The 27,006-nt window shown below is 45.7% G+C and overlaps 1 protein-coding gene and 2 long non-coding RNA genes across 4 annotated transcripts; 1 reads left to right on the forward strand and 2 right to left on the reverse strand.

Moving 5' to 3' along the window:
* The first annotated feature begins 15,315 nt into the window (after nt 1-15,315).
* LOC109253203 (uncharacterized) lies at nt 15,316-22,298 on the forward strand. The gene is made up of 3 exons (XR_002074284.2): nt 15,316-15,451; nt 18,505-18,742; nt 21,719-22,298. It is a non-coding gene; the product is annotated as an uncharacterized LOC109253203 (long non-coding RNA).
* On the reverse strand, nt 15,614-16,178 carry LOC128777993 (uncharacterized). The gene is made up of 2 exons (XR_008423269.1): nt 15,858-16,178; nt 15,614-15,824 (listed from the first exon to the last, which is right to left on the reverse strand). It is a non-coding gene; the product is annotated as an uncharacterized LOC128777993 (long non-coding RNA).
* LOC109253200 (insulin growth factor-like family member 3) lies at nt 16,377-25,704 on the reverse strand. 2 transcript variants are annotated; one of them, XM_019425933.2, is made up of 4 exons: nt 25,598-25,704; nt 17,334-17,387; nt 16,930-17,197; nt 16,377-16,743 (listed from the first exon to the last, which is right to left on the reverse strand). In XM_019425933.2, the coding sequence occupies exons 1-4, from the start codon at nt 25,614-25,616 to the stop codon at nt 16,710-16,712; spliced, it is 375 nt and encodes a 124-aa protein (XP_019281478.1). In that variant the 5' UTR covers nt 25,617-25,704; the 3' UTR covers nt 16,377-16,709. The 2 variants fall into 2 exon arrangements, with proteins under 2 accessions (XP_019281478.1, XP_019281479.1); XM_019425934.2 differs by lacking the exon at nt 17,334-17,387.
* Between the last annotated feature and the right edge of the window lie 1,302 nt (nt 25,705-27,006).

Raw genomic sequence — 27,006 nt, forward strand, 5'->3', positions numbered from 1 at the left:
GACTGTTTGAGAATCACCGGCAAGCACATAGTTTCCTTAGGAGGGGACTGATTGGCTGGTCTGCCCTTAGGTGTGAGCTACTCAAGACTGACTCATTGCTCGCTTCCTGGGCCGCTCCAGACTTCGGCGGACTGCAGCATGGCCCTACCCTAGGTTGAGCTTCTCAACGATTTCCATCCTGGGCTACGAGGGGAGTGAAGACTCCCTCCATCATAGTGACACCCGTTCCACGCCCCCAGGCCCAGCCCCATCCACATCCCTGCTTCAGTTTCCAAACTCGTGCCCGGTGCCATACCTCTCTTGGTTCCCACTCCAAACCTAACCCTCTGAAAATTTTTTTAAGTTTATTTATTTCTTATGTAGTAATCTCTATACCCAACATGGGTCTCGAACCCACGACCCTGAGATCACGAGTCTCACACTCCTCCACCCTTCCAACTGAGCCAGCTGGGAGCCCCCTAATTCCCTAAATACTACTGTTGGTCATATACATAATGCAACACGTGTGAGCTCAGCCCCCTTTATAGCCTGACTGCATCTGAGCCGCCTGATCTAAAGAACCCTCTTCCCGTTCCTCCTACCCAGGAAATACCCACATTCCTGAAAACACTAAACCCATCTCTCCCAAGAGATGCATCCCCTCTCCAGCCAGAGACCTATATCCCAAGGCACCTGAACACAGGGGACTTGATTTCATCCTGGATCTGCTCTTAACCTTTCCCTGAGCCTCAGTGAGGACAGAGACCCCCACAGCCTTCCCCTGCCTCAGGCTGGGCTCCCAGGTGGACCTGCGGCTGCCCCATCGACCCCCCCCCCCCCATCCCTCTCCTCTCCCACTGGCTCTCGTTTGTTGTCTAGACCCTCACCCTCGTCTGCCCACTTGGAGCCCTAGGTGAGTCCAAAAGGGACCAGGAAACTCGGGGTGGGGTGTGGCTCCCAGAGGGCCCAGGCTGGGACCCACCTGCCCTGCTGCTTGGGCCACACCAGCTCTGTCTCCTCCAGTGTCCCCGATGGGCACTCACCTAGTGTTGTGCCAGCCACACATGAGATGGGGGGACGAGTTCTGACTCCATGCAGCACTGTGTAAACTTCATCCACAGTCTGCTCCAAGCGATGCCGCCCCAGCCTTAGGCTCCCAGAATTACTTCATGGTTAAGATGAAGGTCACTCGCTGTCCCCTCCTCCAGGGGTGGGGTTTGTCACAGATGAGCATCCCTGCTTGACGTCTGTTTAGGGCAGAAATGGAGAAGGATTCTTGGGAGGTCAGGACCTGTGTCTCTTTTAAGTGGAGAACCCCTCCTCAGTCTAGATTTGCCCCGGGTGGGGGGGGGGCAGCCTTGGTGGGATGCTGTGTAGGTATTGGGGGAGGACAAGGCCACCAAATCCCTCTTGCTTCCCCATGACCAGTGTCATGGAGGCCACAATCTCTAGCTGATCTGCCCATACCTCCCTCTTAAAAGGGAGTGGGTGGTCTTCACCTCCTCCTCCTCCTCCTCAGATTCATTTCTCTGCCAGGTATGGGCTAGAGGTTAATACTATCATGGGTGTGCTGAGAAGGTATATAAAGGGAGATCTGGCTCCCATATTCTAGAATCCAGAATCTGTGAGACAGGGGCGAGTGTGTGTGTGTGTGTGTGTGTGTGTGTGTGTGTGTGTGTGTGTTCACCCGCACGTTTTCAGCATGGGCACCCTGAATCCCTTGGATCCAACTGAGTAAAATTCCCATCCCAGTCTCGAGGTTCCAGGTGCCTATGTCGACTTCACAGATGATGTGGGAGAGGGACACATCCCTTACGGTGAGAGGCTCTGGCAAGGGGTGAGCCCAAGTCACAGGTAGTGGGTCTGGACTGGACGAATGGGACCAGAGTGCCCCTGGTGGGCATTGGGTGAGGCGCAGGGGCTGCTTTGAGCAGGGACCAGGGAGGAGCAGCTCCGGTCAGAGAAACTGACAGGTGTCTGCGTCCTGATAGTAAATGTTAGGCCCATTCCTAAAAACAAGAGCTATAGGGTACCTGGCTGGCTTAGTTGATTGGGCGTCAGACTTCAGCCCAGGTTATGATCTCATATTTCCTGAGTTCAAGCCCCGCCCACATCAGCTCACTGCCGTCAGCGCAGAGAATTCTTCCGATCCTCTGTCCTCTCTCTCTCTCTCTCAAAAATAAATACATAAACATTTCAATAAAAAAATAATAAGTTACTCTCATTTATCATGGCTGGCCTTGAACTCATCTTATTGCCCTGCTACGGGTCCTCATTCAGCATTTCCTAGGACATGACTGGAATTACTACTATCCATCCCGTGTCTGGAAGCTGGAAATTTACAGGGGAAGAACAACAACAAATGTGAGATGAATTTCATTAAGAGAATATTAAGTTCCAACAAGGAAAGGGAAAAAGAAAGGACGGAGAAAAACAAAACCTAAAATAACCCGGAGCTTTCAGATCTGGCCCTAGAACGAGATTGGCCAGGAGCATCATTCAGGATGGAGGGAGCTCAGGTGTGAATCTAGGGTTCGGGAGGGGCAGAAACCCGAGGGGGAGATGCCGTCTGCGATCTTCATCCCCCTCATCTGCCTCACGTGGTCGGGAAGCTTGGGAAGCACAATCCCTCCCTGTGCTCAGAGAAGCTCTCTGCTGGTTTGGAATGGTGCATTGGTCCATGAGCATAAATAAACCAGAACAGATGTTTCAAAATCCGAGACCGAAAAAAGCCCGTGATGAGCCAGAAATTCGAGACCGCGCGCAAATAGAAGGTAGCTGATGCTGGATTATGACCAGGACAAGTGTTCTGCAAAGACTCTTGAGAGAGAAATGTCATGCCACGGGGAAAAATTCATCAGAGCTTATTTTTATCTAAATGCGGGAGCAAGTGGCAAGTAAAACAGGCCAGCTCAGCACCAGCAAGTAGCCTAATGAGTCTCTGCCCCAAAGATATAACTAGTCCAGTAACATTTATAGACGGCGTAAAAAAAGAAAGATCTTGCTGAATAAAAATTGGTTTCCCAAACTGACTTTATTTATTGATCGATTGATTGGTTTGAGAGAGAGAGGGCGCAAGTGAACGAGGGGCAGAGAGAGAGAGAAGGAGGGAGAGAGGGTAGGGGGGCTCACCCGGGGCCCGTGTTTTTACCCGATGCAGGCCTGGAGCTCACCCGATGCAGGGCTCATGCTCAAACGACGACGGGGGACTCGGACTCACCAACTGAGATCATGACCTGAGCTGAAGTCAGATGCTTAACAACTGAGCCACCCAGGCATCCCAAACGGACTTTAATGAGCTAAACTAACTGAAGGTGTAGGACATTGTATTGCTTTGCCTGGGTGAAAAAAAATAGAGAAAAAACAAAGGTAGGGGGGAAATGGTCATAAATGTCATTACTCCTAAAAAAAAATTACAAATAGCTCATAAAAATGAGAAGGAAGAAGGGAGCCTTACAGACAAACCAAGAAACAGAGGTATGTCACTTGCAAGGCTTAAAACGAGAAAAAGTTGATGTTGGACTTGGGGGGGTGGGGGGAGGCCACACCCTGAGCGGATGCTGGAGGTGGGTGGTTGGATGCTTAATTGAATTTCTTACAATTTGGTTCATCTTGTTATTATGCTAATCTCACACATTCCTGCTGTGTCACAGAATTGTTTTGGACTCCACAAGTTGCTGTAAGCCTTCCGGAGGTTAGGATGGGAGGACGGGTCCTTACACATCTTGCTTTTGGACTCCATGCAAAACCACTCTTCAGTTGTGTGAATTAGGAAACTTACAGTCAGGGGCTGGCTCGGTCGGTCGGCTCGGTTGGTGGGGCGTGCGACTCTTGATCTGGGGGTTGTGGGTTCGAGCCCCACATGGGGTGTAAAGATTACTTAAAAATAAAATCTTAAGGGGCTCCTGGGTGGCTCAGTGGGTTGAGCATTGGACTTCAGCTCAGGTCATGATCTTGCGGTCTGTGGGTTTGAGCCCCACATCAGGCTCTGCGCTGACAGCTCAGAGCCTGGAGCCTGCTTCGGATTCTGTGTCTCTCTGTCTTTCCTCCTCCCCTGCTCGTGCTCTGACTCTCTCTCTCTCTCTCTCTCTCTCTGAAAAATAAACATTAAAAAAATTTTTTTTAATAAAGTAAAATCTTAAAAAAAAAAAGAAACACAGGCAGATTGTCTAGTGGTGGGCAGTCCTTGAAGCTGAGAATTGACCCCAATTTATCACGGTGCCTGATACTGATGGGTTACAGAACATCAGTGTGTTGATCATTAGATGTTCAAAAACAGAATACTGAAATATTGGGATAAATTAAAATAGTAAATATAACTGCAAAGTTTTCCAATTTTTTTAAAATTTTTCTTTAATGTTTATTTATTTTTGAGACAGAGAGAGACAGAGCATGAACGGGGGAGGGGCAGAGAGAGAGGGAGACACAGAATCGGAAGCAGGCTCCAGGCTCTGAGCCATCAGCCCAGGGCCCGACGCGGGGCTCGAACTCACGGACCGTGAGATCGTGACCTGAGCTGAAGTCGGACGCTTCACCAACTGAGCCACCCAGTCGCCCCCAAAGTTTTCCAATTTTAAAGCTTGATATTGGGGTTTGAGATTATGGGTGCAGGTCAGGAAAGAGGTATAGCTACTGTTCCATTTTCTATTGATAAAGAAAGGGAGAACTGTATTTTATTACCTTTGTGAGGCATTTGTATATAGCAAACCCACGGAATAAAAGAACAGATAGTATGTTTCCAAATAATCATAGTGGAGAAAAAAGGTAAAAGACGTGTGCATTTGTGTGAGCACACGCGTGCACACACAGACCCACAGATACGGTCTATTCAAGAAAAGTAAGTACATTAAAAAAAAAAAAACAAGAAAAATCATACTATGTAGAAAAAAAGTTAAATGCCTTAAATAAGACCAGACACATTGGTTATCACAATATGTGAATAAAACAAATTCTGTGAAATATCTCTGGTTGTTTAAAAAAAGACAAAGAAAGCTGAATACATAGCTATAAATACAGATACATGGGGTAAATGTAATATAAAGCAAAGCAAGGAAGATCACATTAATATTTAATGAAGTATAACTCAAAGCTATAATTTTCTCTTTTAACACTTAAAAGATTTTTTTTTAAAGTTTATTTATTTATTTTGAGAGAGACATAGTGTGAGCAGGGGAGGGGCAGAGAGAGAGGGAGAGAAAGAGAATCCCAAGCCGGCTCTGCACTGTCCCCGCAAGCTTGGGTTAAGGGGTTTTGGAATCTTACTCCCTGCCTCCCCCCTTTCTCAATCCACTCAAGTTCTAAACACTTGGGAAAACGGAGAGAAAAATCTAATCAAACAATGGAAGGATCTAAACCACATTCAGAGGCAAGTCAGTGACTTAAGGAATCCCTTTCTCTGGGACCTATTTCCCTTCCCCTGAGTCATAGTCTCTGGTTTGGATTGTCGTCCGGATCTAGCTTTTAAAAGCTAGTCAGCTCCCAGGAGAGGCCTTCCTATTCTAAGGATATTTCTCCCCATGTTTCTATTCTGTTGTGTACTCATTTTTGTAACGCGTAAGCTTATAAAAATTTGGGAAAGGTAGGTCTCAGCACTCAAACCTTCCTGGAAGCTTTCCTCACATTGTGATTTACTTGTGTATTTCTGTAGGATTTCTCTATTTCTTTTTTTTTTTTTTTAATGCTTATTTATTTTTAATTGAGAGAGAGAACATGAGCAGGGGAGGTGCAGAGAGAGAGAGGGAGAGAGGATCGGAAGGAGGCTCCGCACTGACAGCAGAGAGCCCAGTGTGGGACTCGAGCTCATAAACTGCGAAATCATGACCTGAGCCCAAGTTGGGTGCTCAACCAGTTGAGCCACCCGGATGCCCCAGATTTCTCTATTTCTTATAAAGGAAAGGAAGAACCAGACACTCAGAACCCAGGTGGGGTTGCTCCCAGACCGGCCAGCAGGCCTCTCCCTGGTCCTGCCTGGTGTTCTTTAAATCTCTCACCAGAAGGAGGCGCTGAGTCCCTGGGGAGAAGCAACATCCCTGCAGCCTCTTCTGGCTCTTCCCCGATTTACCAGCAGTGTGGGAGACGCCCTGTGAGCATCTGGGCCTCATTTTCATGAAGGAAAAAACACTCTATTTAAAAAACATGAGCCCAGCGGGTCCCTATTTCTGGAGAAGAGAGTTTCTGTTTCTCCCAAATGCTGGTGGTGGTAACTGATCAAGAATCCATGTGAATCTGTGTCAACCTTTATAGAACATAGATTCCGATTCGTGGGCTGTGAAAACAATAGGAAAGTACCCGTGATACGGTCTTTCACGGTTTCTCAGATTTGCTCAACAAAATGCCTCCTGGGTCAGTGTTACTTGCAGCTGACCGGAGGAGGTGGCAGGGACAGACCTCTGCCGGGGCCTGCGGGCGGGTAGGGGGTCACACTGCACTTCTGTCCATCAGGTGTCCCTGGGACCACAGACTTGGGTCCTCAGCCTCCAGATCAGTGTAGTCAACCGACTGGCGGCCTCATTCGTATATTTATTTAAGTGAAGCAAGCCTCAATATATTGGTTCAAGTATGAATACTAGCAGAAACTTGGGCTTTGTATTTCATCAGATGGAAAATGTTTCCTTAAAAAAACAAAACCAAACATTTATGGTACTTAAGAATACAGAAATTCTATTTTTGCCATTACCGCCAAAGCAGTAAGATATTAATATAAGAAAGCTATGCACAATTACAAGTTTCTTGCTGAAACAGGACGTAGCAACCGTTTATGAATGCTTGGATTATGCCCAGGACCACTTTGTTGAAATAACACTGCAAGGATAGAATAAATTGACCAAAAGAGAACCACCTTACCAAAAGGGATTTAAAAAAAAATATTTTTTAATGTTTACTTGTGAGAGAGAGAGAGAGAGACCGAGTGTGAGTGGGGGAAGGGCAGAGAGAGGGGAGACACAGAATCCCAGGCAGGCTCCAGGCTCTGAGCTGTCAGGACAGAGCCCAACACGGGGCTTGAACTCGTGAACTGTGAGATCATGATCTGAGTGGAAGTGGGACACTTAACTGACTGAGCCACCCAGGGGCCCCTATTGAAAGAGATTTTTAACCGATTTCTAGTGCAGAATGCAATCTTTCCCCCTGTGGCTCTACTTCCTTTATGGCTTCCTCCTTTAAAAATTCTGAAGACTGGCTTTTTAGTACTCAGTTCCCGGGCTGGCTCGTGGCTCGGTCAGTTAAGCGTCTGACTCTTGGTTTCAGCTGAGGTCGCGATCTCGCAGTTGGTAAGCCTGCTTGGGATTCTCTCCCCGTCTCTCTCTGCCCCTCCCCTGCTTGTGCGCTCTCCCTCTCTCAAAATAAGTAAATAAACTTAGAAAAGAAAAAAAGACTCAGTTCCAGAATGTAACTACACTTGCCCCTTGAACAATGCAGGGGTGAGATGCCAACCCCCTGTGCAGTCAAAAATCATGTATAACTTTTATGTCCCCAAACCTTGACTACTAATAGCCTGTGGTTGACTGAGAAACCTTACTCATAACATAAACAGGTAACACATATGTTGTATGTTCATTGTATTATAGACTGTATTCTTACAATAAAATAAGCTAGAGACAGGAAAATGTCATTTAAAAAAATCATGAAGAAGAAGGCGCCTGGGTGGCTCAATGGGTAAGCGTCCGACCCCAGCTCAGGTCATGATCTCGTGGTTTGTGAGTTCGAACCCCACATTGGGCTCTGGGCTGACAGCTCAGAGCCTGGAGCCTGCTTCAGATTCTGTGTCTCCCTCTCTCTCTACCCCTCCTCTGCTTGTGCTCTCTCTCTCTCAAAAATAAATAAACATTAAAACAATTTTTTAAAGTAGAAAAAAAGAAAATCATGAAGAACAGAAAAGACATTTATAATGTCTGTAAAAAAATTTATAGTACTGTATAAATTTTATAGTACTATAAAAAAAATCCACACGTAGGTAGGCCCGTGCAGTTCAAATCCGTGTTGTTGAAGGGTCTACTGCAGATAGCTTTAAGTACACAAAATAGACATGTAGTGATTAGTTGTATTGGTAGAAATGAAGAAAAGGGTTTTCTATATATGAGGTCATGGCATCCACAGAGATCATTTTATTTGTTCCTTTCTGGTTTGGATGCCCGTTATTTCTTTTTCTTGCCTAATTGCTCTGGCTAGGACTTCTGGTACTATGTTGAAATGAAGTGGTAAGAGTGAGCATCCTTCTCATGATCCTGATCTTAGGAGCTTTCAACCTTTCACTGTTGAATGGGATGTTATCCCTGGGATTGTAATTTACAGCCTTCATTATGTTGAGGTATATTCCCTCTATTCCTAATGTGTTGAGAGTTTTAAGTTTATTTATTCATTTTCAGAGAAAGGGGGTGGGGAAGGGGCAAAGAAAGAGGGAGGGAGAGAATCCCAAGCAGGCTCTGCACTGTCAATGCAGAGCCCTATGCAGGGCTCGAACCCATGAACTGTGAGATCATGACCTGCGCCAAAATCAAGAGTTGGATACTTGGGGTCCGTTGGGTGGCTCAGTCGGTTAAGCGTCAGACTTCGGCTCAGGTCATGATCTCGTGGTTCATGAGTTCAAGCCCCACATCGGGCTCTGTGCTGACAGCTCCGAGCCTGGAGCCTGCTTTGGATTCTGTGTCTCCCTCTCTCTCTGGCCCTCCCCCACTTGCAATCTGTCTGTCTCTCTCTCTCAAAAAATGAATAAAACGTTGAAAAAAAAAAACACATTTAATGAGCCGAGCCACCCAGGTGCCCAGAGAGTTGTTTTTGTTTTTTTTTTAAACCATGGAAGAGTGTTGAATTTTGTCAAATGCTTTTTCTGTTATCTGTTGAGATGATCATATAATTTTATCCCCCCTCTCTTTTTTTGTTTGGTGATGGTCACACAGCAGCATGCATGTACTTAATGTCACTGAACTGTACACTTTTAAACAGATAAGGTGGCAAATTTTATGTTATTTGTATTTTACCACCATAAAAAAATCGGGGGAAAAAACCTTTATTTTAAAAATAGGCCTATCTTTAACTGAACAAAATTCAGACTATAACAGCAGTATGAGATTCATTCTTCAAATAAACAGTGAATCAAATGATGGTTTTTTTGGTGGGGGAGGAGGGTGATAGATTAGAATTTTTCCTACAAAACTATTTCACGTCTAGCTTTTATAACCTAAGTCGTAAAGTTAATTTTTGAAAAATTATTCTAGGGCGCTGACGAGGTCCCCAGAGACCTCTCTTACTCCTTTGATCTCTGTATCATACCTTTTTGAAGGCTCGTCATGCCATTATCCTTGTGGATGATAGTTTATTCAAAAGTTAACTAGTCAGGGTGCCTGGGCGGCTCATTCAGTTGAGTCTCTGACTTTGGCTCCGGTCATGATCTCAAGATTCATGAGTTCGAGCCCCACATTGGGCTCCATGCTGACAGCAAGGAGCCTGCTTGGAATTCTCTCTCTCTCCTTTCTCTCTCTCTTTGCCCCTTCCCACTCATACTGTCTCTCTCTCTCTCTCAAAATAAATAAATAAACTTAAAAAAAAAGTTAACTGGTCTGTCTCTGTCAGATCCCAGTTGGTCAAGGGATTTGGGTGGGATTCCATCACTTTCCCCACCCCTCCCCCCCACTTCGCTTTCAAAGACTTTTTGTAACCAAGCGTCTTTTGTAAGATCTGCAATTTCACCTTGCATCAGAGGGTCACAGAGAGGCTGGCCTATAAGGAAGTTTCTGTGATGAGAGAGGATTCACACTAGTGGTAAACAGGGACATATGTGCTGGTGGGGACTACTGCATTAAGGGTCAGTTTAATATTTTTGTGACAACAGCTTTTATTTCCCCATGCAATCTGGTAATTGCAAGACTCAGATAATGAACCCTGATAATGAGGACTCCTGCAGCCAAGAACCTAGTGGTTTGGTAAATGTTTGCTGCTATTATAGCAAACAAACAAAGTTTGTGATAACCTGCAAATACTACAAATTTCTCTATTAAGTTAAGCTGCGACATGAGTCCTTGTCTTTTTTAATGTTTATTTCTTTTTGAGCGAGAGCTCGAGAGCAGGGAAGGGACAGAGAGACAGGGAGACACAGAATCGGAAGCAGGCTCCAGGCTCCGAGCTGTCAGCACAGAGCCCGACGCGGGGCTTGAACTCACGAGCCGTGAGATCATGACCCGAGCCGAAGTCGGACGCTCAACCGACTGAGCCACCCAGGTGCCCCCTTTTTTCTTCAGTGCTAATTCTTTCTGAGTCCGCTAGCACTTCCTCCTTGTTACCTCTGCCACTGGATTCAAACAAGCCATGCACAACTGCCTCAATAATTGCAAAGGCTCCTTGAACCCATTCACACTGACAATACTCTACTCCTCACATCTGACCCCCGCACGGCAGCCAGAATGGCCGCTTCACTCCACCTGAACGCCTTTACTGGTGTCCCATTGCCTTTTGGAAATCAGGCAAACCCTTCATCATCCTAGAAGGCCCTGCCTAATCATGTGCCTCAGCAGTGTCTTTGGCCTCCTCTTAGTTCTCCTGATGTCCAGTCTTCCTTTTTCATCTGAGAGCCTCCTCACTTGCTGCTTCCTCTGCCCAGAATGTTCTCTCACCTGTTCCTCAGAACGAAAAAGCCCTTGGTCCTCCAGATTCCCTCTCCTGCCCTACCTTGAGAGCCCCTCCCCCCCATTGTCACCGCCTCCACTGTCTTCATTGTATGTAATTTCGCAGATGGCCTGTCAGCGTCTTTTGTCTTTCCACCACGCTGTGAATCTGCTTGGTCTGGTTTACTTGGCATTACACACTGTTGACAGATCAACAAATGTGTCGAGTAAAGGAACTGCCTGTATCTTCCCTACACAGAATTCTACCACAAATACATTTCCCATGAAAATAAGAGGAAAGAGGGGCGCCTGGGTGGCGCAGTCGGTTAAGCGTCCGACTTCAGCCAGGTCACGATCTCGCGGTCCGTGAGTTCGAGCCCCGCGTCAGGCTCTGGGCTGATGGCTCGGAGCCTAGAGCCTGTTTCCGATTCTGTGTCTCCCTCTCTCTCTGCCCCTCCCCCGTTCATGCTCTGTCTCTCTCTGTCCCAAAAATAAATTAAAAAAAAAAAAACGTTGAAAAAAAAAAAATAAGAGGAAAGAGCCACAGAAAATTAAGACCACATTTCACAAATGTGTTCTAAGGGTGTCTCAGTCTCCGTCTCAGTCTCTTGGCTCCGGAAACCACACTGCATGGCATCTTGCAAGACGGAAACGGCTCTTTTCAGAATTATCCGTTTAAGTCCTCCGCGAGAGGACCTCCACATTGTCTTGATACCTGTGTCCCTGTTGAACCACCATTCCTACCAGAGGTTCTCTTAGAAATCTCTCTCTGCGTGTGTGTGTGTGTGTGTGTGTGTGTGTAAGTATGTATATCTACCCTTTTTTGTCCTTCATTTTGTTAATGTGGTGTATCACATCTTTTACTCGTGTATGTTGAACCACCTTTGCAGTGCAAAAATAAATCCCATCTGGGGCGCCTTGCTGGCTCAGCTGAAAGACCACGCAACTCTTGATCTTGGGGTCATGGGTTCGAGTCCTGCGTGGGGTGTAGAGATTACTTAAATAAAACCTAAAAAAAAAATCCTATTTGGTCATAGTGTGTGGTCTTTTTATGTGTTTTTTTTTTTAAGTTTATTTATTTATTTAGAGAGAGTGTGTGAGTGGGAAGGGGCAGAGAGAGAGAGAATCCCAAACAGGTCCTGTGCTGTCAGCACAGAGCCAGATGTATGGCTCGAACTCACGATCCGTGAGACTGTGACATGACCCAAGATCAAGAGTCAGAGGCTGAATTGACTGAACCACCCGGGTGCCCGCTTTTTATGTGTTGTTGAATTCAACTTGCTGATGTTTTGTTGAGGATTTTTTGCATCTGTTTCATCAGGGATATTGATCTGTAATTTTCTGTTAGTGTCCTTGTCTGGTTTTGGTATCAGGGTAACACTGGCCTTGTAAAATGAGTTCGGAAATAATTCCCTCTCCTTCAGATTTTTGGAAGAATTTGAGAGGGATGGGTGTTAATCCTTCTTTCAATGTTTGCTAGGATTCACCAGTGAAACCATCAGGTCATTATTGGTCTCTTCATCGTTTCTCTTTCTTCACGATTAAGTCTTGGTAGGTTGTATGTTTCTAGGAATTTATTAATTTCTTTTAGGTTACTCAAATTGTTGGCATATACTTGTTCATAGTAGTCTTTTAAGAACCACAGTGTTCTCCTGGTGTCAGTTGTAATGCCTTTTCATTCATTTATACTTCTGCTTATTTGAGTCCTCTTTTTTTTTTTCTTGATTAGTTCAGCTAAAGGTTTGTCCGTTGTGTCTGTTTTCCGAAAAACCAACTCTTAGTTTCATTGATTTTTTTTTTTGTATTGTCCTTCTAGTCTCCATTTCACTCATTTCTGTACTGATCTTTGTTATTTTCTTCCTTCTGCCAACTTCGAGCTTAGTTTGTTCATCTTTTTCTTGTTCCTTATGGTGTAAAGTTAGTTTGTTTACTTGAGATCCTACTTTCTTAATGTTGGCTTTTATCACATTCCCTCTTAGAACGGCTTTTGCTGCCATCCCATAGGTGTTGGTATATTGTGTCTCCATTTCTGTCTGTCTCAAGATAGTTACATTCCCCCCCCCCCCACTTTTCCTGAGATATAATTGACGTACATCACTCTAGAAGCTTAAGGTGTACAGCATAATGATTTGACTTACATAAATTGTCAAACAGCTACTGCACTGAGTTTAGTTAACATGAGTGAAAGCGGGGCACTTGGGTGGCTAGTCGGTTAAGGATCTGACTCTTGATTTCAGCTCAGGTCAGGATCTCACGGTTGCTGATTTCGAGCCTGGAGTCGGACTCTGTGCTGACAGCACAGAGCCTGCTTGGGATTCTCTCTCTCCCTCTGTCTCTGCCCCTCGCCCACTTGTACTCTGTCTCTAAAAATAAATAAATAAAACTTAACAACAACAAAAAAGAAATACTCTTTTCAGCATTTCTTGAAGGCAGATCTACTGGTGCTCAACTCCCTCAGTTTTGTTTGTCTAGGAAAAAGTCTTTATCTCACTCTTTTCTGAGGGACACCTGTGCTGGGTAAAGTACTCTTGCTTGGCAGATTGTTTTCCCCCCAGAACGTAGAATATGTCATCTCATTCTCTTGTGGCTTGCAAAGTTTAAACTGAAAAATCCACCATAGACTTAGGCAATTTCCCTTATTTGTGAGGAGTTTTTTTCCCCTTGCTGCTTTTAAAATTCTCTTGATCTTTGATTTTAGGCAGTTTTATTATAATGTATCTTGGAGAACATTTCTTTGGGTTGAAATTTTGGGGGGTTGGTTAGGAGCTTCATGAACTTGGATGCGTGAATCTCTCCCCAGATTTGGGAAATTCTCAGCCATTATTTTGTTAAATACGCTTTTTGGTCTTTTCTCCCTCTCTGTTACTCCAATGATGCATTTTTTTGTTTTGTTTTGATGGCATCCCGTTGTTCACAGGTTAGGCTTTTAAGGTGTTTTTTTTTTTTTCTAATTTTTAATTTTATTTTAAATCAATCTCTACCCCCAATGTGGGGCTTGAACTCATGACCCCAAGATGAAGAGTTGCATGCTCCTCAAACTAAGCCAGCCAGGTGCCCCTCACAATTTAGTTTTTAAAACTCTTTTTGGGGGGCGTCTGGGTGGCTCCGTCAGTTAAGTGTCTGACTCTTGGTTTCAGCTCGGGTCATGATCTCACAGTTCATGGGTTTGAGCCCCCATCGGGCTCTGTGCTAACAGTGTGGAGCCTGCTTGGGATTCTCTCTCTCCCCTCTCTCTGCCCAACACCCACGTGTGCTTTCTCTCTCTCAAATAAATAAACCTAAAAAAAACTTTTTAACTCTTTTTCTTTCTTTTTTCTTCTTTCTCCTCTGATTAGATAATTTTGACTGACTTGTCTACCACTTTACAGAGTCTTTGCTTGATCATGTCTGCCACTGATGCTCTCTATTCCATTTTTTTCACTTCATTCATTCACTTCTTCAGCTCTGCAATTTCTGTTTGGCTTTTATGATCCCTATTTCTCTGTCAAACTTTTCACTTTGATAGTGTATTGTTTCCCTGAGTTCATTGAATTGTCTTTCTGTGTTTTCTTGTAGCTCATGGAGCTTCTTTAAAACAACCATTTCGGGGCACCTGGTTGGCTCAGTCAGTTGGGTGTCTGACTTCGGCTCAGGTCATGATCTCACAGTCTGTGAGTTCAAGCCCCGTGTCGGGCTCTGTGCTGACAGCTCAGAGCCTGGAGCCTGCTTTGGATTCTGTGCCTCCCTGTCTCTGCCCCTTCCCCGCTCATGCTCTGTCTCTGTCTCTGAAAGATGAATAAATGTTAAAAAAATTAAAAAAAAAAAAGCCCAACCGTTTCGAATTCTTTGTGAGGTAAATAGCAGTTTCCATTTCTTTGTGGTCAGTTACTAGTTACTAGAAAGTCATTGTGTTCCACTTGCGGTGTCCTGTTTCCTTGACTTTCCATGTCTCTTGAATCCTGGCATTGCTGTCTTTGCATTGGAAGAAGCAGTCACCTCTTCCAGTCTTACTGACTGGCTTTGGGAAATACCTTCCATCGATCCTGTTAGGGATTCTGAGGCTTTCTTAGACCTTTTCTTTTTTATGTTTTTAAAATGTTATTTTAAGTTCATTTATTTTTGAGAGAGAGACAGAGCGCAAGTGGGGGAGGGGCAGAGAGAGAGGGAGACACAGAATCCGAAGCAGGCTCCAGGCTCTGAGCTGTCGGCACAGAGCCCGACGCGGGGCTTGAACCCACGAGCCGTGAGATCATGACCTGAGCCGAAGTCAGACGCTTAACCAACTGAGCCACCCAGGTGCCCCTAGACCTTTTCTATGGCTACTCCTGCTCCATACTACTTGTTCCTGCTTTGGGTGAAATTCTTTTTTTTTTTTTTTTAAATTTTTTTCAATGTTTATTTATTTTTGACAGAGAGAGCGAGCGAGCAAGTGGGGGGAGGGGCAGAGAGAGAGAGAGAGAAAGGGAGACACAGAATCCAAAGCAGGCTCCAGGCTCCGAGCTGTCAGCAAAGAGCCTGAGCGGGGCTCAGACTTGCGAGCCGTGAGATCATGACCTGAGCCAAAGCCGGACGCTTAACTGACTGAGCCACCCAGGCGCCCCTGGGTGGAATTCTTAAAATTGGGTGCTTTCTCTCCATACTGCAAAGGCAGGCCAGGTGCTGACAGCCTCCCATTTGTTTTCCCTGGGCAGTGCTGAATGCCCAAGTTTGTGTCCTCCCTCCCTCCCTCCCTTTCATTCATTCATTCATTCATTCATTCTTTCTTTCTTTCCCCTCCAGTGGTGTGCTGGAACTTCTGTGTTGGACCCCAGATTTCCACAAAGGCACTCTTGTTTGTGGGTGTTACAACTTTGTTAAATTAACAGTTGTTAAGCGGAGCATGGAGGGCCAACTAGCTGGTAAGCCAAGGTTCAATTAAAGATCACAAGAGAAATTGAAATAAATAATTTGTTACAGGTTCTAGAAGAAGTACATGGCAAGACACAAGGGGCCACATGAGGTGGTCAAGGCAGGGTGCAGGCAGAGAGAGAGAGAGAGAGAGAGAGAGAGAGAGGCAGGACTCTGGGCACATGCCTTTATTTAGGTCTATGAGTGGAATGTTTTGGGGTCCCTGGGCTAAGGCCAGATTGGTCAGTTTAAACCATAAAGGGCAGTGTTTCGGTAAGGTCCACAGGGATCTTATCTGAGGGGCACCCAGGGGAAGGCCCTGGGGGGTAAGGGAGACTGTTGACCTTAAGGGCTGTTAGGGAAATCAGGAACTTAGATTTGCTTCTGACTCAGCGGGCTTTTATGTGGGGTATGCACTTGCACGGGGGAATGGGGGAGGGTGCCAGTTTAAGGTTCCCTGCAGGCTGCTTGGCCAAATAAAAAGGATTCTGAGGCACCAACACCGTGGAGTGGCTGCGCTAAACTCTTGAATGGTGGGTGATCGTCAAAATCAATGCTCTTTGAGGGGAAGACGGTAGAAAACTTCCATTTCACCATTTTGATGACACTTCTGTTACTCCTTCAGGTAACTTAAGGCAATCAGAAATCCTCTTTCCCAAGGGCTGGACACAGAACAATGTAGTACTCTCTCTTGGGCGTTATCTCTAAGGGTGAAGCCTATGAGCCTTCCTAGATCCTTCTACTCTGCTCTCGCAAGAATGAAGGCTCTTTCCCACATGCAACTTGAAGCATAATGAGCTCAGCAGCTAGGAGTTGCCCAATAGGCCTGCTGGCATCTGTCATATCTCTTAAGTTAGGAGGCCATACAGAAGCACAAGCAAGTCTGATACGTGCTGGAAAATCTTCTCCAGAGAAGTTACGAGTCTGAAGAGCACATTATTTTTGCAACAGAATCCCATGGATATTTAATAGCAAAAGGGGTTTCATAGAGCAACCATAGAACCACGGGTGCCTATGGTACACGGCACCTCCGTGAGCTGATTGACTAACACGTATCAGCAAGGGTGGTGAATCAGGACAGAGGGACCGAAGGACAAGGGAGCAATGACAGAGATGATGGGCGGACGTCAAAATGGAGCACACTGGGAAAACCAAGTGGCAGTCAGCTAAGGTCTCTCCAAGGTGGAAATCCCAGGCTCTTCATTGCACAGACGCTGATGCCTGCCCCAGCCTTCCTTTCCAAGCTGCCTTAGTGGAAATTTATTTTCTTCAATATCTTTCCAAATGAGAAAACATCTTTCTGCTGCAAAGAAGGAGGAACCAATAAATTATGAAGCACAGACAAGGGGATGAATGATAAGATTTGAGTCACTGCTGGAGATTAAGTGAGCAGGGTGTCCTCAAAAGGAATGGCCTAGACACCCACACTCCCTTCCTCCTTTCTCCTCATCCCTACCCTCTTTTCCTCAGCCAGGGGCAAGGTCCTCACCTGGCACAGTCCCCGGAGATGGGGGAGGAATAGCATCGAGACTTCACACCCAGAACCTTCAACTTCACAACATACTTCTTGGGGTCATAGGACTCAGGACAGCAGAGCTCAAAGCAGGGCCAGAAGGTGCAATTAGGGCCACAGAGGTTGGTCCGATTCAGGGGCAGGATGGTGTCATCATTACAGCACTGCTCCAAAGGGTTGTAGATCTTGTCCCCACACCTGGGCGCCTGCTGACATAGCCACAGCCCTGGGCCCATGGGGGCATCTGGGCAGAGATTGCTGGTGTGAGCCCAAGGAGGTCCCGGCACTAACTCTCCCAGTCAGAAGCCCTCTGTGAACCGTGACCCCACTTCCCAAGGGGAGCTTCGTCCCTCTTCATTCTTCCCCATCCTGGTACTCACCTGTGACAGTCTTTGACTGCTGGAGGAGAAGAAAGACTAATACACACACAGGAGCTGGAGGAGAGGGAAAGGAGGTTGAGGATGGGGCTGGAGTGCGGCCACTGGGTTGACTGGCCTCAGGGAGGGCAGGCCAGTATGGGGAAGGCTTGGCTCCAGATTTGCTCTACAGGCTTGGGTTTGGGGCCACCTCTGCCTAAGGGCTAGTTCCTGATGCACGTAAGAGTCTAGACAGCTGGGTCCGAGCAGCCTGGACCCTTTAAAGGGGAGTGAATGCAGGAAAAACTTGGGATGCCATAGCTTAGGATTCTAAGAATGCAGTGGAGTTTCCCAGGTGGGGGGTGGGGGGTGGGGCAGGTGTTAAAGATATCCAGAGGATGGAAAGGAAGAGGAAGGAAGCTGGGGTAAGATTGACAAGGAGAGAATTTGGGTGCAGGGCTGCTTTGGGGATACGGGTGGGCTTGAAAGGGTCTTGGACTTGGAGCTCCCCTTACCTGTGTTGCGACTTCTGCCCCCCCCCCCCCCCCCCCCCCCCCGACTAGGAATGGAGTTGGAGAGATGCAGGAAATGGGAAAGAAGGGAGGCGACCCGAAGGGTGTTTATAAATGCAATCACATGGGGCGCCTGGGTGGCGCAGTCGGTTGAGCGTCCCGACTTCGGCTCAGGTCACGATCTCGCGGTCTGTGAGTTGGAGCCCCGCGTCGGGCTCTGGGCTGATGGCTCGGAGCCTGGAGCCTGTTTCCGATTCTGTGTCTCCCTCTCTCTCTGCCCCTCCCCCGTTCGTGCTCTGTCTCTCTCTGTCCCAAAAATAAATAAAAAACGTTGAAAAAAAAAAAATTTAAATGCAATCACGTGACCGGGTTAGTGCTTTACCAAGTTCACGCATTCCGCAGCTGTCCTTGCTTTGAAAGCACACAGAGGCAGGTAACCATGAGATCATATGGATAAAACAGGAGGCAAAGGTCTGGGTTCATCTTCTACGACTTGCAGGTGGAAAGTGTCCTCTTACTCCATAACCTGAGCCCCCACCTCCTGGGCTACCGCATATCAGATAGTGAGTGCGGTTTCCTCCGTGTGGTGGCCCCAGCATTAGTGAGAATGCAGAGAGGATGGCTTCTCCATTTGTTTTAAGTTTCCTCCCCTGCAAAACACCTGCCATTTCTGTATCTCCCAGGTACCTTATCCTTAGAACTTTCAAGCAACTCTGTCCCAAACCCCTTTATTTACTCCCTGGAGAGCTATTTGGGACCATGCTCACGGTTATCACGTGATCTAGCAGAAGGGCGCAGGCTCCATGAACTCGAGGAAGGGAACCAGAGGAGAGTGACAGTTTGCGGATTTCTCCCCCCATGGATCGTGGGTGAGGATCCAAAGAGCATATGGCTCAGGGGCAGATCATAATAATGTTAACGGTAAGTAACGGATGGTATGTGAGGTGACCTTGAGTGGGCGGCCCAGGTAGAGGGAAGCTTAGGGTAAACTGAGGTCTTTGGATCTGGACACTCCCGATGGGCCCCACCTGTCAGCTTGTTTGTCTAATGTGCTTTTTAAAAAAATGTTTACTTATTTATTTTCAGAGGGGGCAGAGGGGCAGAGAGAGAGGGAGAGAGAGAATCCCAGGTAGTCTCTGTGCTGTCAGTGCAGAGTCCCATGCAGGGCTCGAACTCATGAACTGTGAGATCATGACCTGAGCCTAAGCCAGGGGTCGGACACTTAACCATCTGAGCCACCGAGGTGCCCCTAAGGTACTTCCGAGATGACCCAGTACTAGAGGGGAAACTACTGGCCAAAATCAGTTTAGGGAGTAAAGCAAAACTGGGGAGGAGGGACCTTTACTAGATGTGGTCTGCTTATAAAAATTCAGGGAAAGATCTGAAACCCCTTTATGATAACAGTTATTTCTGAGATGCATTTATTAAATTGGTAAAGTAATACCAGTGGCTTTTTGTCATGTCCTTCATCCCTTTAAATTTCATTTTAAAAACTGGGGCGCCTGGGACACCTGGGTGACTCAGTCGGTTGGGAGTCTGACTTCAGCTCAGGTCACGATCTCGCGGTTTGTGAGTTCGAGCCCCACATCGGGCTCTGTGATGACGGCTCAGAACCTGGAGCCTGCTTCAGCTTCTGTGTCTCCCTTTCTCTCTGCTCCTCCCCCATTCACGCTCTCTTTGTCTCTATTGAGAGAGTAAATAAACATTAAAAAAATTTTTAAACAAATTTCACTTAAAAATTTTAAAATCCCCAATACTTTTTTCCCTTGGGATTTTTCTGCCTTCTGGGCCTTTTTTTTTTTTTTTAATGTTTAAAAATATTCGGGGCGCCTGGGTGGCTCAGTCGGTTAAGCGTCCGACTTCGGCTCAGGTCACGATCTCGCAGTCTGTGGGTTCGAGCCCTGCGTCGGGCTCTGGGCTGATGGCTCAGAGCCTGGAGCCTGCTTCCGATTCTGTCTCCCTCTCTCTCTGACCCTCCCCCGTTCCTGCTCTGTCTCTGTCTCAAAAATAAATAAACTTAAAAAAAATTAAAAAAATATGTTGGCCTGATAGTTCAGTTCTTTACCAGTGACCTAGGTGTAATACAGTTATTGTCACTGGAACTTAGCGAGTATTAGTCATGCACGTGTGGGGAAATATGTTTGGGTATGTGTGCTCTTGTGAAATCCGAGTTATAAGAGTAGGTGGTTAGAGTGCTGATGTGTTGCTCTCTATGGTAAGAACTAATTCTGTTGCATCACACACGCGGTTACCAATCACTTTTCTTCCCTTTTACAGTGCAAATAAAGGTTTTGAGTTCTAAACAAACAAAAAAAGATAGATAATCCAGCAATAGCTGGAGACTTCAACACCCCCTTTTCAAGAATAGAACAAAACAGCAGATAGATGGTCATCAAGCGTATAGAATACTTGGGGGTACCTGGGTGGTTCAGTCTGTTGAGTGTCCGACTCTTGATTTCAGCTCAGGTCATGATCCCAGGGTCATGGGATCGAGCCCTGCATGGGCCTCTGAGCTGAATGTGGAGCCTGCTTGAGATTCTGTTGTGCTCTCTTTCCCTCTCTCTCTCTCTCTTTCTCCCTCTTCCCCTCTCCCCAACTCCTGCTCTCTTTCCCTTAAAAAAAAAAAAGAATATAGGATACTTGTAAAAGCACTAGAAGCCAATTAAACCTAACAAACATCTGTAGAACACTTCAAAATAGCAAAATACACATTCTTTCAAGTACACGTGTAACATTCTATAAGCTCTACCATATTCTAAGCCATAGAAAAAGCCTCAATAATGTAAAAGGATTGAAACCATACCAAATACGTTCTCTGACCACGGTGGAATTCAAGGAGCAGTAAACAACAGAAGGAAATTTGGGAGGCTCACAAATATGCAGCAATATAAGAGCCAGTTCCTAAGTAAAATAACCAGTGGGTCAAGGAAATCTAAAGTCACAAAGGAAATTCAAAAATGGTTTGAGACAAATGAAAATGAAAACACCATGTATCAAAACATATGGCGTACAGCTTACAGCAGTGATGGCAGAGAACTTATAGACGTAATGCCTATTTGATAAGAGAAGAAAGATCTCAAAGCAATAATTCAGTCTTCTGACTGAAAAAATAAGAGCAAACAAACCCAGGGGAGCAGAACCAAGGAAACAGTGATGATACCAAGGAAAGTAAATGAAATGGAGAATAGAAAAAACAACACAGAAAATCAATAAAATTAAAAGTGTGTTCTTTGAAAAGACTAACAGAGTCGACAAAACTGTAGCTAAAATGACCAAGAAAAAAACCATCCTTAAATTGATGCCAATCATTCATAAACTTCAAAAAATAATGTTGGGTTGTTTTTTTGTTTTTTTGCTTTTTTGAGACAGAGAGAGCATGAGCAGGCAGAGAGAGAGGGGGACACAGAGTTCGAAGCAGGCTCCAGGCTCTGAGCTGTCAGTACCGAGCCCGACATGGGGCTCAAACTCACGAGCCATGAGATCACGACCTGAGCTGAAGTCAGACACTTAACCGACTGAGCCATTCAGGTGCCCCATAAATTTCAAAAAATAAAACAGCAGAACTTCCCAACTCAGTTTATGAGGCTAATATTACCCTACTATCAAAACCAAAGACATCACAAGAAAACAAACCTATAGACCAACATCTCTTATGAATATAAATTAAGAAATTCTCGAGAAAAAATACTAACAAACAAAATCCAACAGCTTATATAAAGGATTCTACACCATGACCAAGTGGGATTTATCCCAGGAATGCAAGGTTGGTTCAACATATGACAATCATTCAATGTAATAAACCTTATTAGGAGAATATGGGCAGAGGGAAACATGATTATCTCAAATGATACAGAAAAGGCATTTGACAAAATTTATACTCTTTTGTGACTAAAATAGTAACAACAACAAAGAACAAATTGGGAATCCAGAGATCTTCCTCAACCTGATCCACAAGAAAACCCACAGCTCACTGTACCTAATGGCAAAAGACTGCATGCACTTCTTCCCAACGTCTGGAACAGGGCAAGTACATTCACCCTCACCACTCGATTTAACATTGCACTAGAAGTTCAAGCCAGAGAAATTCGGCAAGAAAGAGAAAAAAAAAACATTCAAACTGGAAAAGAAGATGTAAAACGATTTCTGTTTTCAAGTACCATGATCATCTAGTACATTAACAATGCTCAAGGAAGCTACTAAGGCCACTACAGAACTAACAGATGAATTAAGCAAGGTTGCAAGATGCAAGGCCCACATATAAAAGCCCATTGTACACACTAGCAAAGAGCCATCTGAAATTGAAATTAAGAAAATCATTCTACTTACAGGGGCGCCTGCGTGGCTCAATCGGTTAAGCATCCGACTTCAGCCCAGGTCATGATCTCATGGTCCATGAGTTTGAGCCCAGTGTCAGGCTCTGTGCTGACAACTCGGAGCCTGGAGCCTGCTTCAGATCCTGTCTACCCCCCCTCCTCTCTCTCTCTGCCCCTCCCCTGCTCACACTCTGTCTCTCTCTCAAAAATAAATAAACATTAAAAATTAAAAAAAATTCTACTTACCATAGTACCAACAATAATAAAATGCTTGTTAATAAATTTAATAAGGGGAGTGCAGAACGGGCACACTGAAAACAATACAGCTGTTGAAAGAATTTCAAGAACGTGTAAATAAATCGAGCTCCATAAATGTACATGAGTTGAAAAATGTAATACTGGTAAGATGCCAGTGCTCCCAAATTGACCTATAAGTTCAACGCCATTCCTGTCAAAATGCTAGCTGGTTTCTTTGCAGAAATGAGCAAGCTGATCCTAAGATTCATACTGAGATGGAAGGGACCCAGAGTAGCCAAAGCAAAGAACAAAGTTGTTGAACTGATGCGCCATCATTTCAAAGCTTACTCCAAAGCTGTACTAGTTAATTCCGTGTGGTATTGACCTAAGGGACTCACATGTAGATCAATGGGCCGAATCGACAGTCGAGAAATAAACCAGTGTAATTACGGTCAATTAAATTTCAACAAAAGTGCTATGACAATGAACTAGGGAAAAGAATAATCTTTTCAACAAATGGTGCTGGGAAAACTGGGTGTCTGTGTGTAAAAGAGAATAAGAAGGATGTGGAGAAGGAGAGAAAGAAGGATCTCTCCCATACCATACACAAAGATTAACTTCACATTGATCATAGACCTAAATATAAGAGCTAACACCATAAAATCACTAGCAGAAAACAGTGGAGTAAATCTTAATGACCTTGGGTTTAGGCCATGTTTTCTTGGCTATGACATCAAAAGCACCAGAGACCAAGAAAAAAAATACAATTTGTCAAAATGAAAACCTGTGTGCTGCACACAAAAATATCAAGGAAGTGAAAAGACAATCACGTAATGGGAGGAAGTATTTGTAAATCACATATATGATAAGAGGTAAGTATCCAGAATTTGTTGAAAAACTCCTACAGCTCAATAAGAAAAGACACCCCAGTTTAAAAGTGGGAAAAGTGTCCACTTTTCCAAAAGGACATACAGACAGCCAGTCAGCACATGAAGAGATGCTCATCACTGTTCATTAAGGGAATGCAAATTAAAACTATAAGCTATCTCTTCACATCCACGAGGGTGGCTGTCATAAAAAGAAAAGTGGAAAATCACAAGGATGGGGAAGGAGGTGGAGAAATCTGAACCCTCGTGCATTGCTGATAGGAATATAAAATGGTTTAGCAACCGTGGAAAACAGTTTGACAGCTCCTCAAACAGCTAAACATAGAATTACCATTTGACCCAGAAATTCTACTCCTAGGTATATACCCTGAAGACGTGAGAACAGGTACTCAAATACACATATACACATGTTCATAACAGTACTATTTCCAGTGGCCAAAAGATGGGAACAGCCCAAATGCCCATTAAAAGATGCATGGATAAACAAATTGTGGTATATAGACAGGGTGGAATACTATTCAGCTATAAAAAGGAATGAAGTAGGGGCACCTGGATGGCTCAGTTGGTTAAACATCTGATTCTTGATCTCTGCCCAGGTCATGATCTCATGGTTCGTGAGTTCAAGCCCCGCGTCAGGCTCCGAGTGCTAAGTGCAAAGAGCCTGCTTGGGATTCTGTCTCTCTCCCTCACTCTCTGCCCCTCCCCAACCCCCCCCCCCCCAAAATAAATACACTTTTTAAAAAAGGAATTAGTACTGGTAAATTCTACAGTGTCAATAAGCCTCAAAAATATTATGCAAAGGGGAACATGAAAGTAACATAAAAAGTCATGTATGGTATGATTGATTCCCTTTAATTTTTATTTAATTTAATTTTATTTTATTTTATTTTAAATTATTATTTAAATTATTATAATTTAAATTATTTTAAATATATATATTTATTATATAATATTTATAATATATATTATATATAATATTTAAATTATTATAATTTAAATTTTAAATTATATTAAATTTTATTTAAATTTATTTAAATTTATTTTTTATTTATTTAATTTTTATTTATTTTTTGAGACACAGATCAAGCTGGGGAGGGGCAGAGGGGGGGGGGAGAGAGAAACCCCAAGCAGGCTCTGCACTGTCTAGGCAGAGCCCGATGTGGGGCTCGGACCCACAAACCATGAGATCATGACCTGAGCTGAAACCAAGAGTCGGATGCTCAACCGACTGAACCACCCAGGCGCCCCTGATTGATTCCATTTAAACGAAACTAGTAGGAAAATCCATGGAGACAGAATGCACATTGGTGATTGTCAGGGGTGGGGATGAGAGCGAATGAGCAGCGAAATGGGTATGGGGCGGGCTCTCGCTTGATTCCTAGGGTGGCTTGGATAAAAAGCAATTCTGGAAGGTGGTTGGGCTACTCTTCATTCAACTTGAGCAAGAGGAGAAGAGAGGGGAAGGAGAAGGGGGGAGGGGCAGGAAATACACGGAAGGAGATGCTAGAGACTCGTAGTTACCCAAAAGGAAGTGTTATGAACACAGTAGGCATTGCTCATCTGAATGGACCATAGATGACAAAACTCCATCCACTTCTCCTTCCTCCCTGAGCCTGAATGTGAATACACCCCTCACGTGAGCACAGATCCTGGTGCAATCGAGCCTCATGCCTGGGACCTTCAACCTCCCAGCAGCCCGTTCAGAGAGCTCAAGGACTTGGGAAAACAGTGCTGGAAGCCAAGTCAGCAGGTTCACCTGGAACCCCCGAGTCAGGCCCCCTCACCACAGCACTGCTCCACGGGGTAACAGGGGTCTCTACACCGGAGCACCAGCTGTGACATCCACAGTCCAGGATCTGGGGGACTCAGAGCTGGATTGGATTCCAAGGATTAGTCTGGGACCTCTGGAGCCCCTACCTCCATCCATAGTACGGTCCCTTCTTCCCTTCTCGCTACGCCTGCTCTCACCTGCGATTCCCTCTGAGCCTGAGCTCAGGAGTTCAGAAATCCAGACAGCAGCTGAGAAGCAGAAGGGGAACGCGAATAATGCGAGAGAGGAGCCTTCTGGTCGCCACCGGGGTGCACAACGTGACGTCACTGACCTCCTTTCACCGTTGGGAACAGCTCAGGGTGGATGTTGACTCAGGGTGGCAGGGAGGGCCAGGGGAAGAGCGGAGTCTAATATTTTTGCAGGTTAGGACCGATGAAGTCAGAGATAACCTGGGGGCGATGACCAAGTAGGAAGCCAAGGATGGGTGGGCAGGAGAGCATTAGGTCTGAGGTCCAGAGGTGCATTAGGGGTGTGATGTCACAGAAGCTTGGGGCTGGAGTGCCCTTACCAAAGGTCCTGGGCACCATGGTTCTCGATGCAGCTCCAGGGCAGTCGATGGCAGGGCAGCAGAAGAGCTGGGTCTGGGGCCTTATACAGAGACTTCGATAGACACCCTTACCCACACCTGGGGAACCTACTCATCTCACGTTGCAACACAGGAGTGTAGCTGCAGTGCTGCTAAAAGGGGAGGGGCATGAAGACCTCAGGTGAGTGGAGCCTCCCTTCAGCCTCCCCAGGAAACACCTGGGACGAACGATGGCGGAGCTGAATCCATTTTTTATTTTTCAATTTTTTAAAAGTTTATTTATTTATTCAGAGGCAGAGAGAAAGACAGAGGGAGAGAGAGAACAAGCGGGGGAGGGACAGAAACAGAGGAGGAGGAGGAGGAGGAGGAGGAGGAGGAAGAGGAAGAGAGAGAGACTGACTCCCAAGCAGGCTCCTTGCTGCCAGAGCAGAGCCTGGTGCCGGGGCTCGAACCCACGAACTACAAGATCATGACCTGAATCCAAGTCAAGAATTTAATGTTTAAAGCACCCATTGTGACAAACTCGTCGGTCTTACATCCTGGGCAAGTGTCATGATCCACAGTTTGGAGAACACTTCTCTACCTTGCGGCTCGCTGAGGAGAGGAGAGGCCTGAAGAGCGGGGGAGAATGTACTGGGAGGACAGCGTGCCATCCCCCACCCCTTGGAGGGAGCAGACATTTAGGACTCTGGTTACTCCACAGTGTCTGCTTCAGAAGCCTCCTCCTTGGCCTCCTGCCTCCGGTCTCAACCCTCTGACCACCCCCCTCACAGGAGACAAATGCTGGGATCTTCCACAGACTCAAATCTCACCACTTCCATTTCTGCATAGGACCCCATGAGGTTAAGTCCAGAATCCTCTCAGCGGCCCACGGGGTGACTGGCCCCACCCTCTGCCCTCCCAGGGCTGAGCCTCCTTGAAACAGTCAGTTCTCGCTCATTCTTAGAGTCATAGCTCTGATGTCCCTTCCTCCAGGAAGCCATCGTGATCCCCTTGACCCTCTGTTCCAGCCCTACTCACTGTGAGTCACTATTGTTTGGGATGATTTATGTTCCCCATTGGACATAAGTATCAGAAGGATAGGTCCTGGGACTAAGTCACCACTGTGTCTTTAGCACTGATTACCATAGGACTGGTGACAGAGCAGGTGCCTGAGGAATGTGGAATGGATGGATAGATGGAGGGATGGATGGATGGATGGACGGACGGATGTATGGATGGGTGGATGAATGGATGAATGGATGCATGCATGATGAAAGCCCTGTGTTCAGGGTGTATCTAACTCCACATGTCTGTCTTGACATAATGGCTTTCTGTGAATTGGTCAGAAATCAGCCTGAAGCTCGAGCCTCTCCCACCCCAGGCAGCCTCTCCGCCCTGCCTGTAATGCT

This window comes from Panthera pardus, unplaced genomic scaffold, assembly GCF_024362965.1.
Source record: "Panthera pardus isolate Hobbes unplaced genomic scaffold, ASM2436296v1 HiC_scaffold_18, whole genome shotgun sequence".
NCBI classification, from domain to species: Eukaryota; Metazoa; Chordata; class Mammalia; order Carnivora; family Felidae; genus Panthera; species Panthera pardus.

Bases quoted from the DNA above. Each gene is read 5' to 3' on its own strand.
- LOC109253200 (XM_019425933.2), bottom strand. The intron at 17,198-17,333 runs GTGAGTACCAGG...ATCTCTGCCCAG, and splicing joins GCAGTCAAAGACTGTCACAG to ATGCCCCCATGGGCCCAGGG. The intron at 16,744-16,929 runs GTGAGGACCTTG...CCTTCTTTGCAG, and splicing joins ATCTCCGGGGACTGTGCCAG to CAGAAAGATGTTTTCTCATT.